We start from the raw sequence: 17,654 nt of genomic DNA, 5'->3' as shown, positions 1-17,654 counted from the left end.
AATTACACCATGTTATTTGATTACAAATTGACATTTTTTTTTATACAATGCAATGATGCCAACATGAAAATGTACTTTTGAATACTTTACTTGAGTATGTACTTTGTCCACCACTGGCCAAAGTACAGATGGAGAAACTGATAGTTTCTCCAGCTGATAGTCCGGTGACTATCAGTTTCTCCATCTGTAATTGTCCAGCTATTGCATGTCGGGCATGTCAGGGTTGCGTAGTTTGTTAATCACCTCCGTCAGCATTCGGTTGCACAGGGCAGCGTACGGATTGAGCGCCACCGCCTGCTGCCGTGCAAATGCACTGCCCAGCGTGGCTGCCCTCTCAAAGTCTTCCCTGGCCTCTTCATCACGCCCCGCTAACCTGAGCAAGAGCCCTCTCTGCACCAGTGCTTGGCACATGGTGCGGCCGCCGCCTCCACTCAGAGATATGGCACGGCCCAGATCCTCCATGGCCTCTGGGGAAAGAAAAGGGAGAGCTTTAATTTGAGTTTTCATTCATTTAACCCAGTGGTTCTCAACCAGTGGAGGGGGTTCCAGGCAGGTGGTCTCCAGCTAAATGATGGAGAGTTGGTAATCAAATGGACCCTTATAGACCTTTAACTCTTGAGAGCATAAAATGAAACCAAATAGACCCGTAATACAGGTCCATTTGGTGTCAAGAGTTAAGTTATTGTTAAACCGATCTGCATTACTTAATTTACGTTTAAGTAAGTCTGCACAATTAGAGATTGTAGAGGAATTGTTATTTTGATCAACGTTTGCCTGTTTTCTCTCCTAATGGTACCTACTACCAAGTTACCAATCTCAATACAGCATGGAAATGTGGACATATTGTTTAGTTTTGTGTCATCAATGGTCCGTGGCTCAAATGCAGAATAAATAATGGAACTTCATATGAAAGAGGTTGAAAAACCACTGCTTTAACCACTTACACCGAAAGCTTTCCTCAGGATACGGAGGGTAGGAAAGCCTTTGCAGAAAATAGCAGATCGGCACGCTTACAACCACACGCTGTAAGCTTGTCGATTGGCTATTGTCAGCGAAAGCTTTCCCCACAATAACAGAAAACTGAAAATACCCTGGTATAGAGCCCTGAGGGACTCCAGAAAACCATAGGGTTTATATGTGGTTACTATGGGGAGATTGTTGCTCACACAGTACAATGCCACAAAGTGTATAGCCTGTGTTGCTGTGTGAATACTGGTACTCAGTACTGTATTTTCTTTGCAATTAAAAAAAATTATGTATGATGAATCGACGATGTACAGTATGATGACAGGAGGGCCCCTGCTCCTGTCATCATACATCATCATACATCGCCAATCACAATCGGCGTCCTCACTTGTCTGCCCTCACTTTTTATCCTCAATACGTACATTGCTCAGCCAATCAAATCATTACTATGGGGTGCTCAACCAATCAAATCACCGATATGGGATACACACAAACAGCCAAACCGGGGCATCGGAAGGGCTAGCGCCCCTCAAAATGAATATGTTGTATTTCTTATAACTTTATTTCCAAATGTAAGGGGGGACGCGGTGGAGGGACGATGTTTCAAGCGACTATATGACCTATAGAGGTCTACGTGTACATGACTTTGGACCTACTGTACAGGCATTTATAATTGGGGTGAGCTGCAGCACTAAAGAAGAATGCATTGTCAAACACATCACGCACAGCAGTCTCAGCAAACTCTATCAGATATAGATCAAGCTGCTCAGTGTTCTAAACTATCAATATCAAAGCTGTATAACGTCGCTGTCAGACGACCTTTTATCTCCATATTTCAACTCTCCCCTTTTTTATTAATAAATGAATGCCCTGACCTATGCTATAGCCCACTTTGTTGCATGGAAGTGTCTCGCCAAAGTATAGAAGCTATAGGCAATCTACAAGCTCAGCATGTGATAAACTCTGCCTATGATAATAATGCCTAAAGTAGACTAAGTTTAAGGTGCTTCAGTCTGTCTGTGGGGTTTTATAAACATGTTATAATGACAATCCTCTGAGTCACCTTATAGGCTATAGCTTTAACCACTTTAACCATTATTTTAAACTTTAGCTATTGAACAATTGCAGATCTACAAACTCTTAGAGCGGCACTGCGCTACAAACTTGTAGATCTGCTATTTTTGAAAACTTTTGAAAACGTGTGCAAATCTTTCAATATTATATTATTTCACAGCAAACGTTTTAAACTTAAATCTTTGCTTCTCGGAGGTCCCTGAAACAAACTATATTTTGAGATGGGGGTCTGCGGCCAAATACAGATCATTCTGGGAGTCCTTACATGAAAACGAATATGTGCAGCATCATGATGTGTAGGCCTACCTGCGGTGTTCCCTTGCAGACGCAGAGCCTGTGCCCGGTTGTTGTAGGCCGAGGCTCGGCGAGGCAGGGCGTGGATGGCCTGGCCGAAGCGGAGGAGCGCGCCTTGCAGATCGCCGGCCTCCGCCGCGCTGACGCCCTGCAGCTCCAGCTGCTTCACCTGCATCAGCAACTCCCTGTCAAAGCCACTGTCTGGTAGCAACAGATAATAGAAAATGATAAATAAATAAAAGCACACACAAACATAAGGCCCAACATTCAAACTCAGCTGACAGCTGGTATACTGTGGCAAAAAAAAGCAAAAACAGATTTATGTCCCCCAGACTTCAACTCCAGATTAAAATGTTGGGGAAATGGAAAATTGCACGCTATAGGGAATCAAAAATCTGCAGTGAGGTGATAAAAAAAATAGCTTTTTACCATCGTCAGTTAAGTCGTCCTCCTGGTTCAAGCCAGGGATGTCTCCAAAAGGCGTGTTGGGGTTGAAGATAGCCTGCAGGACGGCTCTGTCGTGTTCCGAAGACATCTCTCACTGATGACTGTGAACGGGGCTGGAGCAAGAAAACACACGAGCTGTCACTTCAAACAGTCCTTTTCCCCTTATGTTCCCCCCATTCATCCCAGCCAATGGGAGCTAGGGGTGGACGGGGTGGACTTTGAGCAGCAGAAAACATCTGTATTGAGTTAACTCATAAAATGCAGGCCCAGGCCATGCAGGGTGGTTTTAAAAAACAACTCAACAGAGAGGGAGAGGGACACAGTTGTAGAGTGTGTGTGCGTGCGTGCGCGTGTTTGTTTTGACGTCACAGCTGACATCGGAATTATGACATTAGTGCTATAACATCAGTGTGTGCCTATAGTGTTACCCACTTACCGAGGTGTACTCCATTGGTTCAGCTGAGATGTTAATTCAGACCAGGGTATTACGGAGAAACACAGAGCCAACTGTGACTGAGCAGGATCTACTGAACTGGCTTACATCGGTAGTGTTTCTTGCCGGGGGTCTCAAAGAAAATGGCGTCTACCAAAGCAGATCCTGAGATGTCCCAGAGGATGGTGTGGGTGGACCTGGAGATGACCGGCCTGGACATCGAGAGAGACCAGATCATGGAGATGGCGTGCATTATCACAAACTCTGGACTCAGTGTTTTGGCTGTGGGGCCTAACCTGATAATCAAACAACCAGATGAGCTCCTGGATGGGATGTCTGACTGGTGTCAGGAGCATCACGGCCAGTCAGGGCTGACAAAGGCCGTAAAGCAAAGTAAGATCAGCTTGCAGCAGGCTGAGTACGAGTTCCTCTCATTCATCAGACAGCACACCCCGCCCGGACAATGTCCTCTCGCAGGTAACTCTGTGCATGCGGATAAGAAGTTCCTGGACAAATACATGCCACAGTTCATGCAGCACCTCCATTACAGAATCATTGACGTCAGCACTATCAAGGAGCTTTGCAGGCGGTGGTTTCCAGAAGAGTATAAGCTGACACCTCAGACGAAAGCCTCCCACAGAGCCCTGGATGACATTCAGGAGAGCATTAAGGAGCTGCAGTTCTACAGAGCCAATGTGTTCAAATCCCCAACAGACAACAGTGCATCACCATCCTGTTGAATGGAGAAAGCAACAAGGATGTATCAACTGAATGTGTTCTGGAAGATATCACATGCAGTAAGCGGCGCCTGGCAATGTTTGTTTAAAGTGCTCAAAACAAACATTAAAAGTCCATAAACTTAACTGCCGTATATGATACAATTAAACAAAGCCAGACATTGGAGGGGCTAGCACCCCTCAAAAAAGGAAAATTATTAAATAATCATGAAGAATGATGAACGTTTTTCCTTTTACATTTTTTGTGTAGCTCCAGAATGAACGTTTATTTGCACACACATGTATGGTCGAAACCTTTTATGCAAGATTGATTGCTTGTATCAAGGTTGGAGATAAACAAGATACTTTTTATCTTTCTACGGGTATCTCGCTACGGGCCCAGAATTCAGCCAATCAGTGCAGAATGTCACACTTTGCCAATTGTAATAATAATAATAAGGGTTATAATAATAATAATAATAATAATAACAAATAAAAAGATACAGTATGCGCTGCAAGGCATTGTGAGCCTGTATATCGGCTATTCTTGGATAAGTACAGAGTTGAAAGGTCAAGTTATTTCTGAAAATACACATTAGCATGAATCCACAACATACACTGATGACAGTCAGACAGTGTCTATGACATCTATGAAAGGGTTATTCTGCAACACAGTATACAGTGGGGGGGGGTCCCTGCTTCATCTCCCTCTCAAAGTTGTCTTTGTTCTAAAAACAATGTTGAAGACCCCCGTCATAGACTGATGACAAAGAAGACAGACGAGATGTGTAAAACAAGTAATGCATGCGGACGGGCATGCGCTCACAATGGACATTACTATATTATTATGTCTAATTGTCTATCTATAAATGTACCAAAGGTCTCTGTGTGTACGTAAATACATACGTCTGTAATCCACGTAACTCGAGAACCGTTCTCCCCACCAACTTCAAATTCGACACACGCGTTCCACAACCCCCAGAGACGGAGTGCAGTGCCCACTGCCCGCGTTGTGCGTGCGTGCCGCGTGCGTGCGTCACCATTAAAATTGAACCGGTTCGTTTTTTGACGCACGCGTCGGAGACGCAACGCGACGCAGACGCGCCCAGTGGAGCCCTGGCGTAACCTATGGGCGTAACAGGCTTCAAGCGCGCTCTTTAAAACCCTCCGGTAGCCACGCCCCCTCCCCCTCCACACACACACACACACACACACACACACACCCCCACACGGGCTAGTGCAAACTTATGTTTGTTTAGTAAACAGAGTGAAAAATATAAACAACTTATAATGTAACTTTGCACTCCATGAAGTGGAGTAGTCTGGCGTGTTAGGAAGTGAAAACTGCTCGTCACAAGTGTGTGACAGCTTGAAAGAGAAGTTATCTTCATAACAACAAACGGGTGGATTTGTTTTCATTCTACAGGTGAGTTAGCTAAATAGCTACCTATGCTAAGTGAGCATTAACGTGCATGCAGGGTGCGTGTGTTCGTGTGTTCGTGTGTGTGTGTGTGTGTGAGTGTGTGTGTGTGTGTGTGTGTGTGCGCTGTGCGAGAGGGGGGGACTGGAGGTTGAAATGAAAAACAAAACAAAAACAAACGGGTGCATTAAGTGCTGTATGTGTGCATATACATAAATAGAATAAATACAGACACAATGTTTTGTTTGGGGTGTCACAGCACCAAAATCATTCTTCTTAACTGTTTACCAATGATGGTTTAAAGGAGAATTCCATGCTAGAAGGCTTTCTTACTTTTCTTTGTAGTTGTTACGTCCCCACCAAATAGGTGTTCTTTTCTGCAAAGCGCATTATTGGCTATTTCCCCTACCATAAACCCCCAATGAATTGAATTGAATAGAATAGGGCATTGGCCGTTGTGCTAATTTGCTTATTTCCATTGCTCAAGCGGCACACTTTACTACTTATTTCGATGGAAATAAGCGAATTAGCACAAAAATCCAACCCCCATTGTGGCCTTATATATGGGGAAATAGCCATACTTATACTCAAAGCTTATATGGTCTCTCTCTCAACCTGCTCCACAGGTACACGGGCCAGGGGTGACGACCCCAGATCTCCAAGATCAGCTTCTCAGCCCTGACATGCTGTTAATGCTGGACCCTATAGAGCCCTGACATGCTGTGAATGCTGGACCCTATAGAGCCCTGACATGCTGTGAATGCTGGACCCTATAGAGCCCTGAGATGCTGTGAATGCTGGACCCTATAGAGCCCTGACATGCTGTGAATGCTGGACCCTATAGAGCCCTGAAATGCTGTGAATGCTGGACCCTATAGAGCCTATGCCCTAAACCCCTGACCACGACATGCTGTGAATGCTGGACCCGAGCCTATGCCCTAAATCCCTGACCACGACATGCTGTGAATGCTGGACCCTATGGAGCCTATGCCCTAAACCCCTGAATGCTGGACCCTATAGAGCCTATGCCCTAAATCCCTGACCACGACATGCTGTGAATGCTGGACCCTATAGAGCCTATGCCCTAAACCCCTGAATGCTGGACCCTATAGATTGAGCCTATGCTCTAAATCCCTGACCACGACACTACAGCAGAATGCTTGTACAGTACGAAACATCCAGACCAAGGCTGAGTGAGAAGATCAGGCAGCCAGCCAGGATAATGAGGCTGGTTGGGGGCCATTGATACTGGGAGGAGAGTACTGCATGGCCAGCTAGCCAGCCAGATGTATGGAGGATGGAGATGACTGGAGTCTGGAGAAGCTGCTGGAGGTCTCATCATGAACTGGAGAGAGAGCCACAGTTTTCCCCTGGCATCACTACAACTAACTTATGAAGTCAAGTGGAAGAGTCGACGGCTCCAGGTATGAACTTAGTTTTTTGCTTCTTGGCTGCTGCTTGTGTTTTTAATGCGTGTGTGATTCAAGCTGGTGTGCTAGTGCTGTCATTGTGGGACCCGTTGACCGGGTGGTGTAGTACTATTGCTGTCATTTTGGGACCCGTTGACCGGGTGGCAATGACACTGTTTCTGGCTCTGGAGTTGAATGCTAGTCATCATGTGAATCTAGAGTGTGTCTGTTGTGTTGTATCTGCCGTATGTGAGTTCAGTTGTTGTAACAGGGAACAGTATAAATGTGTATGTGGCTCTTGATCACTTCAATAATCCCATGAGTGAATTTGATATTTCCATTTGGTTGGAGATTTGGGATTTTGGGCTTTGACATAACAGCCATCAATTCCAATGGTTCATTTTCAATAGAAGACTGATTGACATTAGTTTATGTACGTTGTTTCGTGGTAGCTGAGGTTTGTTGTGAGTCGTTGTGACAGGGTGGCTGTATTGGCATGGTGGCAAAGAATGTCCCTATGTAGGTATTTTCTTTCTTTCTTTCTAGTCCATGGACTTTATTGTTTTGTTTGTTTAGGGCAAACGTAAGACATCATGTAAATAGTTGTATTTGCTACTCTTGTTTCTCTGCCTGTCCTGAGCCCATGCAGACAGAGGCCTTTTTACCCAATGGCATCCACAGCCATTTTCAGCTGAACTAAAGAAATCAACACATGTCTGTAGAAACACACGGTTCACCCTTTTTGAGGGCCCTCCTATGTCCAGCTTTTAGTGTGCTTGTAAACACAAACTTTGTCCTAACACAAACATTATGATGGAGGGGAAAGGAACTGATTGGAATAACGTGTTCCTTCCACGTGCTACGTCCAACCAGGGAAACTCCCCCCTGTCAGGTGTAAAGGAGCAACCTGGACACTCATGTATGAAGGAAGCATGAGTTCAAGTCCGTTGCTCTCCCCAGGTTGGAGGAGGGCGTGTAGAGGCCAGGATTACAATAGATAATTGACACGGGTGAAAAATGGGTTAAAAAATCGTGGGATAACAAATATAATTTTTTAGATAATGAATGGCTGTCATTGTTCCATCACAAACATTAAATATGCAATTGATAATGAATTGCCAGTTTTGAGTATTTGTGTAAACACAAACATGAAAAGCTGGACATGTGATTGGCCGGAATGAGATGATGTATGATGATAAGAGCGGCCCTCGGTGGCAGTTTACAGTTACAGTTAAGTTACAGTTTACTATGGGTTGAACCTGTGAGGTGGCCGTTTCAAAATACCTTTTTATTTTTTTTACAGTTGCCTTTGGGTGATTTGTATCTATTACATTTTTATGTGGATTATTTTTTGAGGTCGAACCTGAACATTTGAAGAAAATAATTAATTAAGGGGGGGGGGAGTTCATTGCCATAAAATACTGCATAATTTACATTAGGGAGTGTCTCAAATCACAGCACAACGTAGAGAGGGATCATGACTGCAGCATGTGTCGTTCCAATCCAAATTTGGGCAAGGTTTCAGCCTGAATCAAAAATATTAAAGTAAAATATTTCAAAAGTATAAAACACGAATTGGAGAAATAAAAAGATGGAGATGCTAAGTTGGCCTATAGGCTACCGCATGCATGGTGAGATTACAGTAGCTGAAAGACACAGACTGACACATGTAGACCCTCTGGCTAAATCTCCAGCAGAGTGCAGACCCAATGCCGTGAAAAGGTGTTGATCCAACGGCTTGTGAGCCGAGTGTGCAGGAGTGCTGGATGTCCTCTCCTAGCCGTCCTGTTTAGATGGTGTGTGCCAGCCAGTCTTGTCGTGTATCAGGACCTTGGTTATGTAAGCCTGCCGTGCACTGGAATGGCTGTATGTATTCCTGGCTCCAAAATTCACTCTGCCTTCTCCTTTGACCAAAGTGGCACCGATCTGCATGATAACAGACTCTATGGAATAGGCACTACTCCAGCCCTGCTTTGTGAGGAGCTCCATGCACACGGCGCCTCCTTCAAGTACGTGTCCTCTAGAAATCACGGGTGCAACCACCCGTATGAATGGTGGCTCAAAGGGAAAGTTATCTTTAAATGTCATGTTGAGCAGAATGCCATTCGTTTCCTCTTTCTTCTCAAGGACTTGCAGGTCCTTGTATAAAGGGCTGTCTGGATCCACCGCTTGACGTCCCACCTTCACTTGCCATTCATACAGATTGTCGTTGACAAGCTCCACAGTATAGTTGCCCCCCTTGAAACTCTTGGACTTGTAAATCTCTCTTAGCTCCTTCATCAGTCGGTCAGAGGCCTGCAATGAACCAGTCACGGCGACGCTGTTCATGTGGTCCTGCCTCTGGTTCTTACGAATCTTCTCCAGGACGGCCAGGTTCTCCTTTTCCACTGGGTCTACCTCCTCTTTCACATCATCATCATAGTCCAGGTCATCATCATCTTCTAAGTCCTCTTCCTCGTCGTCTTCCTCGTCGTCATCCTCTTTCTCCTCATCCTCAGATGTGACATGTCCTTCTTGCGCTGCAGGCAGGGGCTGGTCCAACCTCTTCAGATCAGGGTGCTGGGGAAGATTGTAGAGCTGACAAAGGGCACAGACGAGCTTCTTAAGCTGCTGCAAAAGGAGGTTATTTCCACTTCTCACATCTTCCAGACACTCCAAAACCTGCGCCAAGCTCGGGTCATCAGAGTCCACACACCATATCGGAGGCACGGAAGGGTACGATTCGGTTATGTTGCAGTTGATGGTCAACAATTTCTCCCCGGTCACATTGAACTGGCAGGTCAGTTCATCAGGCTTCTGGTCAATAATCCTGAAGCGTTCGTGGTTCGGGTCAAAAATAGACACCAGAAATCCCAGTTCTGCCTTCAGCCCAAAATCTGACATCTTTGCCTTTACTTGGTCTTAATGTTCACTTCTGTTCCTCTATTGCTTGAAGACTCGTTTACAGACTGACAGCTCTGTTGCTGTGATCTTCCCATTAAATACCAAATTAGACCATGACATCACACGAATCATGATGACAATGCAACCTATAGACGAATGGTGGCAGCTTATGTATTTCCTGTAGGCGGAGCTAATGCCTGTTGGAGTGTTATTGGACCAAAGTATGTGCCCCCATATTGATATATGAGTTCCTCATGGCTCCATATTTGGGGAGACATTTTGATAGTTTGATGCTATGATGGCTCTGAGATTATGAATACACAAAACTAGTGTGATGCCCATTGGGAACGCTGTACACGTCAGCAGTGTTGATTTCACAGCAATTTTAGATTTAGTTGACTAAATACCATAAGATCTTATTAACTAAATCTACAGAACGTATTTTGGCCGGCCGTGATGGCATTGAAATGCCTGATTTATAGGCTACTCATGCTGTGTGCCGAAAATAGAAGATATACAAGCTCACAACCTGTCGCACAACAGACAGACAGGGTCTGTGCTGATACGTTGCACTTGCACCCAATATAACCGTCTGTATCTATTACCTTTATGTCCATATATGGATATCCCCACCACTGTTTCAAACATACCCGTATATGGGGATTCACATATTTATCAATATCTTTGGAAGTACCACCGATCAGACCAATTTTGTGATACGTAGCTGAGTTGGAAGTTGACCGGGTCGGATGGTTCTCCGGATACACGAAGGACAGTATTAGGTTGCATTCACACCTAATACTTTGGTAGACTCGATGCGAATGGGCGGAGAATGATTCTTGCATTATTTAATTTGCTGCGGTTTGACACTGCGCTGTCATCCGTAGCAATTGGAAACGCAGCAGGGTCCGTGCATGTGTCGCGCCGTCGGGGACTGGACATCTCTCTCTCTCTCTCTCTCTCTCTCTCAAACATCAATAATTAATACCACAAAAACAAAAACATCAATAATTAATGCCAAAGAATATAAGTGTGTTTTAAGAATGACTTATTAAAAGACTCAATAGTCTCTATCTCTCTCTCTCTCTCTCTCTCTACGCATGCACAGTTCTTTTGGTTTTGGGCATGGAGGCTCAGAGTGCACTGAGCACATACAGCAGCGCAAAATGTTTACAAGTTTATCGAGATGAACTCCCCACACAGTGACAGCACTCCATGTTTACGCAGACAGAAATAATATTCTGTAGGCTACACTGCAGTGTTTTTACGTGTTTTTAATTGATTAATGTACTCGTCGTCATATTTCGATCAGGGTTTCAGTCTCCTCATTCGACCACGTCTAGTAATGGAACATTGCGCTGCGTAAAATATGCCTTCTCGTGTTTAGCTCCTCACCCGCCACAATGTTTGCTTCATTTCCTTCATTTGTTGCGGATTGCATTCACACCTTCACCGAATCGAAATCAAGTGCGATTGGAAGCGAAGCGAAACCCCCGTTTTTTGGCGGAGTAGAATGCGGTTCTTTGATATTCGAATTAGTCTTCACACCTGCCAAACGAAGCACTCTTTTCGACAATGTGCAGCAGGATTTGTTTTAATCGCAGTCAAGCTTTCTGGTGTGAAGGCGACCTTACAAACACACAGTTGCATACACGCAGAGATTTGTGGATGTTGGTTTGTGAGATAGGCTGTGAACAGACAGACAGACAGACAGACAGACAATGCAGACAAACGAGGGCTGAAAACATATTCTCCACTCTGCGTTCAGCCAAGAATATAATGATCAACCTTGTATAGCCAGACAAATCTGCCATTACAACAACAAAAAAAGCCCCAGCCAGATTAGGTCTGGCATTGCTCAATTAGCCCTTCGCTAAACCCCACCCCAAAAAGCAACTGTTGCTATGCAGGGAAAGCTTTCGTGACCTCGTAGCTGTCAATGTTATTTTGCTTGGCTGTGTTGTTGAACACATACACAGCTTAACGTCGGGATAGTTACACGACTGAGCCACGCAGTGGATGGCAATAATACTAATGAACGTAGTCTTAACGTGCAACATGAAAGGTCCCGTGGACAGTCGTTAAAGTTGAATGTCATTTCCTCATATTTCTAGTTTCTTTATTTGATTTAAAACATTTTCAAAAGTATTCAAATATATTCAAAAACACCAGATATCTGTAAATATGGAGATTATTTTTTCGAATAATTGGGGGAGGGTGGCTGAAAACTATTAAGAACAAACTTAATGGCCCGGGCTGGCCTAGCGGTCCGGGCACCTTGGCTGGTAATCAAGCATGACAGCGTGTTGCAGGTTCGACTCCCGATCCTGACGACCTTTGCTGCATGTCATCGACCCCCCCCCCCCCCACCATATCTCTCTCCCAATTTTCTGTCAACCTTCTTTCAAACTTTGGGACCAGAAGTGGGGCTGCTGTCTCATTTGGGGACCGTGAAATTGTAGGCGCTGTGTGTCTATGGGCAAGGCACTGCTGCGCTGATGAGGGAGTGGGGACAGGTGTACCGACCTACCAGTATAGGATTAATCAAGCGATGGAATGGAATGTCGGAGTGGCCGAAGTGGAGACACGTCTGTGGAGAGACAGACCGTGACACTGTATAATTATTACTGTATTTTGGTTTGTATTGTTTACTGTTGAGTTGGAAAACACTGTTGGGAACCGGTCCGATCGAACCACTGGTGTAGAGGAGGATCAGAGGTACATACAGTACAGTACATACATAGCTCCTCTCCTACCTGCACGTCTCTTCGTCAGCCTTAGAGTTGCAGGTGTCTGGTTGCCTGAGGTGCAGCAGTATAGCCCGGGGCTGGAAGACGTGTGGTAGTGTAGCCGTGTTCCAAATCACCACAGGGAGAATATAGGTTGTTCATCCCTCACTTCATGTAGGATCATAGCTTCTACTGAAATAACACAATGTGTAAAATTATAATGCTACAGAGCACGATGTGTCAATTCGATGGTCAGGTCCGGGGACCACCAGGCGTTAAAATGGACCCGTTAGGTATTTAACTCGATCAGAGAGTGTACAAATGTGTACAAAACACGGAGGACTACAGTGTAGAATATAGCGTTCCAGAAATAATGTTTGTATCTAGGCTTTTCACTGTGGCAGTGCTGTAACGAGCTGGCATTCTGTTGCTGGAGCAGATCCCAGACCAGAGTATGTGTGTTGTTTGTGTGTACAACAGTCTTAAAGCTGCAGACAGTGCACTCCAGTCGAAGGGCACAGTGGATCTTCTTTTAAGTAGTTTTTGTATTGGCAATTTGGGATTACATGGTGGTGGGGGGGGGGGGGAATAAAGTTTCAAAGTTGCTGGGTATGGTGTGTAATCTTCTTTTTCACCACTTGGTGGAGCTCTTGCTTCTTATACTCCTCAGACAGGGCAGACTCCTCTCCCATTTTCCACAGGGTAATGAAAGTTAAAGAGTGGGGGCCAGGCTATCATGTTCACGGTCACCAGTAAGTCAGGCAGTAAGCAACAGATTTTCCACACAACCACATTGTGTCCCTCATGGCCACCCCTACGGTGCAGAAACGGCAAAGCAATTGTGCGAGGATTATCAGACAGACACCCATTACTGCAAATGTCAGTGCCTCAGTACAGCACCACTCACCCTGATTACGTCAATAGAGAAACGTACAATGGCACAATGTTCACGCACCCCCAAAACAAGAGCTGAGTGGACAAAGTTGCTATCTAGCCTCGATAAGCAGAATCCGGTATAGGCCTACATGTCGAGAGAGTGAGCCTGTGCAACCATCATCAACGTCAGCATCTTGCTCGCTAGCAACAATGGATCATTTACAAGTGGCGAATGCTTGGCTTGCCATGGGAAGACAATTTGACCCCCGGTGCTGCCAGATTTAGCAAGACTCTTACTAAATCTGTTTCTCTTGCTGAAACAAAGGATTACAAAACTCAATCCCAAAAGAAGGGCCCAGTTGTAACACATGAACCCCATTTGAATGGCCGATCTACAACACGTCGCAACCATAGACATATATAAAGGCTAGATGGCTCAAGCCCCCCCCCCCGTTAACCAACCATAGAAACTAAGCTACTGTAGGCTATACGGTGCGGCAGATTTTAGCATGAGATAACCAAGAATACAGAAATATGCAAGTGTTCAATTGTTCATGTCCATCTCTGCTTGGCCTATTAATATTACGTCTATTTTAGCATTTCTAGCTGATCTTTTACAATTTGTTTTGTAAATACAATTCCCTGCGTGATAGGGGTTGTAATATTGTTCATTATGAATGAATAATATTCACATATAATATTCAATATTCAGATGTTCAATGAATACATGGCAGTGAGTGGAGCTGGCTGGACCAGCTCATAACAAACATTATTTACGTAATCGGTTCAGGAATATAAAAGAAGATATCACAGGTTGTTTTCGAATCACTTATTGCTTTTCGATGTGCCCAGAGTGCACAGTATATAGTTTTATTTGAGGATCTAAACAGCAGCAGGTATCGTTTCTGGCTCGGAGGTATTGCGAGATTTGACTGACAGACAGGAAACAGTGGGAAGTCTTGCGATACTTGGTACGTTCAGAAAGGTGCATTGTGCTCTATAATGTGTTACATATCTTATGTTATTTTCTAGAAGAGATTACTTTACTATAGTGTTTGTTTATGAGTTGGTCACTGAGCTCTCATCGACTCCACTCCAGTGCATTCTGCCGAACCTCCGGGTGTAGTTTGGCTCCTATGAAAGCTTCCATGAAAGTGTATGGCTGTATGGCGCAGCCCAGTCACGTGACCATGTCCTTTCCTTCTCAAAGATTCCTTGGGTTTCCCAGGATCTCTTCTTCTACTGTGGTATTTTGCGTATTTGACTGGCACTGGCATCATGATCCTGCCTAGTGTAACGGGATTGAATGTGTTAAAGAGATAACCCAGATATGCCAAATGTCACGATTGTATCACAAAATTAACGAGTGTTCCTCTCAGCTGCTGTACTATAATGGAAAGCAAATTCCGAGAAACCTAGCCCATATTAAATCTGATTGCACTAGCAGAGCATGAAACAAATTAATCGTGTTTAGTGAACTGATAACAATGAATGAGACGACATAATTACTCATTTAGCCCTTTTGGGACAGAAATGCTTCTGTAAACATCTCTTCACTTAGTAAGAGACCACACCTTCGCTCAAGATTAACAGTTTATTGAAACAGAATGAGATGAATGAGATGAATGCGGAGTGGAGTGAGGAACCCAAGGTAGGGCGAGACTCAGGGTGGGGGCATAGTCTCTGGAGCTGACGGTCATCTTTGCTCTATACTCGGAATGAGCGGTTGGTCGTCTCTGCTCCGTCACTGCCCCCCCTGGATTCCTAGAGAATCGAGGCGGAAGGTTGGAGGAGGATGGCGATTTTGAAGAATAGTGAAAATAGCCGATCTACAAGTGCAGTACTCACAACCCATGTTTGGTCTGTCGTGGAGCAGAACAAACAACTTGGTTGAGAGATCACAGGTGTATTTATGCTGTGGTGATTGCACCGGGGATTGGCCGGGTGATAATGAAAGGCAAGTGAGTTTGATGAGGAGGGAGGAGTTGTTGATAATGAGGGAGGAGAGGTTAAGGTCAAGCGGAAACTACGTTGTATAAATACAACTTCCCTTAAACAGAACCACCACTGGCAACCTTGTATTTAATTTTTAACAAAATATACACAGAAAATGTATTAATAATGAGACTACTGCCTTCCATTCTCCTTATATATTCTTCTTGTTTCTCTGTCTTTTAATTGACTCTTTTCTTGCATTACTGTTGCTTCATACAATCTGGTGAATAAACAAAAGGTCTTGGATATCAAAATAATCCTGAGAGGCTTTCGCATTTCGTTGCCACAGTCTGTACAACGTATGTCTTATGGTCTATACATCAAAGCCAGTTGTACAACGTATGTCTTATCATCAAAGCCAGTGCTCCTATAATCCTCCCAGCGACCTGTGGAGGTAAGAAGTCACGGATGTCAATACTCAGGAAGATGTGGGACTATTGGTGCCTCGCTGTGGGCACTCAGGGCTGGATTAAAACAAAGTAATCCGCTCTGCAAAGAGGGGTAGGGGTGGGGGGCGGCAGAGGTGGAGAGGTGAAACAAGTAAATAATATATACCATTTTGGCACCTTTCTCACCTTTGGTGCACAATGAATGGATCTCCCAAAAGCCCCCACAGCCGGGCTCTGATGTCTCTGATGTCTTGTTACAGTGGACAGACGTACAGTTCGGAAATGTAGTCAGTCAGTCAGTTTCCAGTGCAGTGTAGGGAACTGTCACTAAGTGACAGAGTCCAAGTAAGATTTGACCATTTACTGTAGCTCTTTTCCTCATTAACATGACGGTGAAAACTGCAAAATAATACAACAATACAAACATTCATTTTTCACAGTAAAAATAAACCAGGTAGTAGCTAAATCACCTACTGTACATGCACTTCAAGGCAAAAGCAGGATGACACATGCGCATGTATACTACTAGCTGAAACTTCAGACAGCAGCAAACATAATAAATAACTTCTGTACAAATTGTACAGAAGTTAACATCACTAAAATCAATAACAACAACTTACGGCATTGCCCCTAAAATGCATCTATAAGTGGGTATGGGATTTCAAGGCTCACAGCTCTGAACACTGCCAAGTACAGTATGTCTTCTCTGTGCACTGCTGCATAAAAATGGTGCTGACAGGAAGTACGTGACTCATTAAATATGAAAAGAGTTTTCAAAATAAAAATAAAAAAACACACCGTGACAATAAAGTAGCTACAATTTTAAATTTCATTAGTAAACAGAAACATAATGTACAAATTACTTCAAGTGAAAAACACAGAATATTTTAACATAGGTTATGCCTTAAACTAAGGCAACACAGGATAGTCTGTCTTCTCACAGGTCTGCACCTTAGAGTATATGAATAGAGACGGCACAGGATTCCTCCTCCCATCCACTTGCATTAAGTTGCTCAAAAGCGCATGAGGCGATTTCACTCCTCCTTCCGGGTAGGAACAGAGTGCATTCTGGGATGGATTGCCCCAATAACATGAACGCGCTGGTCGTTGACTATCATTGCGCCGTTTGCGCACGTTCACGTATGAAACATTTGTTCACGTGTCATGGGCCCAATAACATGAACGTGCGCAATGATAGTCAACGGGCTCGAGCTGCAATGACAAATTCGGCTCAGGGTTTCCTCCGGGTGCCGTCTCTATTCATATATACTCTAAGGTCTGCACGCCATGCATGGCCTTTCTCGAATATAAGACTGTGCTCACTCACTCACTCACTCACTCACTCACTCACTCACTCACTCACTCACTCACTCACTCATTTGAAATCATAATAACATTAACCCTGAGCTTGAAGCCAAGCAAATCTCAGGACTTGAGATATCTAGAACTGACTGTTGTATTTAGCCCAATATGTGGCATATCTGGAACTGTCTTAACGTTTCTGGTGGCTGAAAGCTTGTATCTCTATATTCCAATGGCATGTTTGTAATGCACTACAGCCTACTTAATCATGCTACAGTGTACGTCACACAAAGGTAGCACTGCAGTAGCACAAATAGCCAATAGCCTATACATCTACACATTGTGAAAGTATCTGTGGGTTTTATAAAGTAGTGTGGATGAAAAGTTGCATCATTGCTAAGTCAGGAGTACATTACAATGTACATTGATATGTATTGTTCACTATCATTATCATGAAATACATTTTGAAAAAAAACTGCATTCGATCCACAGGTTATTTTATTCACTGAAAAGTAACAGTTTTGGTCATAATATGACCAACACTGACATATTATGTCTACAAGGTTTCTGTCCAACAGCTAGAGCTACGTATAATGAAGCATGGATGATTTATGATCCACTAGGCCAGGGCAAAGACAGAGGAATTCGAGTGGTGGCTGGCTGCTTGATTGGAGTTGCTGTACCACTGCGGTCCCAGGCCGCTGCTGCTGCTGCAGAACAA

General features: G+C 44.2%; 3 protein-coding genes across 3 annotated transcripts; 1 reads left to right on the top strand and 2 right to left on the bottom strand.

Moving 5' to 3' along the window:
- Positions 1-63: 63 nt before the first annotated feature.
- Positions 64-2,936, bottom strand: ttc36 (tetratricopeptide repeat domain 36). Its single transcript, XM_080773179.1, has 3 exons — positions 2,764-2,936; positions 2,347-2,535; positions 64-467 (listed from the first exon to the last, which is right to left on the bottom strand). The coding sequence occupies exons 1-3, from the start codon at positions 2,867-2,869 to the stop codon at positions 199-201; spliced, it is 564 nt and encodes a 187-aa protein (XP_080629305.1). The 5' UTR covers positions 2,870-2,936; the 3' UTR covers positions 64-198.
- A 448-nt stretch (positions 2,937-3,384) lies between these two features.
- On the top strand, positions 3,385-4,050 carry LOC308322012 (oligoribonuclease, mitochondrial-like; the record flags this gene model as incomplete). The annotated part of the gene is made up of 1 exon (XM_080773186.1): positions 3,385-4,050. One exon carries the CDS (start codon positions 3,385-3,387, stop codon positions 3,952-3,954), a length of 570 nt encoding a protein of 189 aa, XP_080629312.1. The 3' UTR covers positions 3,955-4,050.
- Positions 4,051-8,535: 4,485 nt separating this feature from the next.
- Positions 8,536-9,642, bottom strand: LOC308321762 (ubiquitin-conjugating enzyme E2 Q2-like; the record flags this gene model as incomplete). Its single annotated transcript, XM_080772852.1, has 1 exon — positions 8,536-9,642. One exon carries the CDS (start codon positions 9,640-9,642, stop codon positions 8,536-8,538), a length of 1,107 nt encoding a protein of 368 aa, XP_080628978.1.
- Between the last annotated feature and the right edge of the window lie 8,012 nt (positions 9,643-17,654).

The sequence above is a fragment of the Protomyctophum bolini genome, assembly GCF_963924005.1.
Source record: "Protomyctophum bolini genome assembly, chromosome: 9".
Lineage (NCBI taxonomy): Eukaryota > Metazoa > Chordata > Actinopteri > Myctophiformes > Myctophidae > Protomyctophum > Protomyctophum bolini.
Note: the sequence above shows the minus strand (reverse complement) of the source record. Positions and strands in the feature narration are given on the sequence as shown.

Bases quoted from the DNA above. Each gene is read 5' to 3' on its own strand.
- ttc36 (XM_080773179.1), bottom strand. From the start codon at position 2,869: ATGTCTTCGGAACACGACAGAGCCGTCCTGCAGGCTATCTTCAACCCC. The intron at 2,536-2,763 runs GTAAAAAGCTAT...TGTTGCTACCAG, and splicing joins GGACGACTTAACTGACGATG to ACAGTGGCTTTGACAGGGAG. The intron at 468-2,346 runs GTAGGCCTACAC...TTCTTTCCCCAG, and splicing joins TCTGCAAGGGAACACCGCAG to AGGCCATGGAGGATCTGGGC.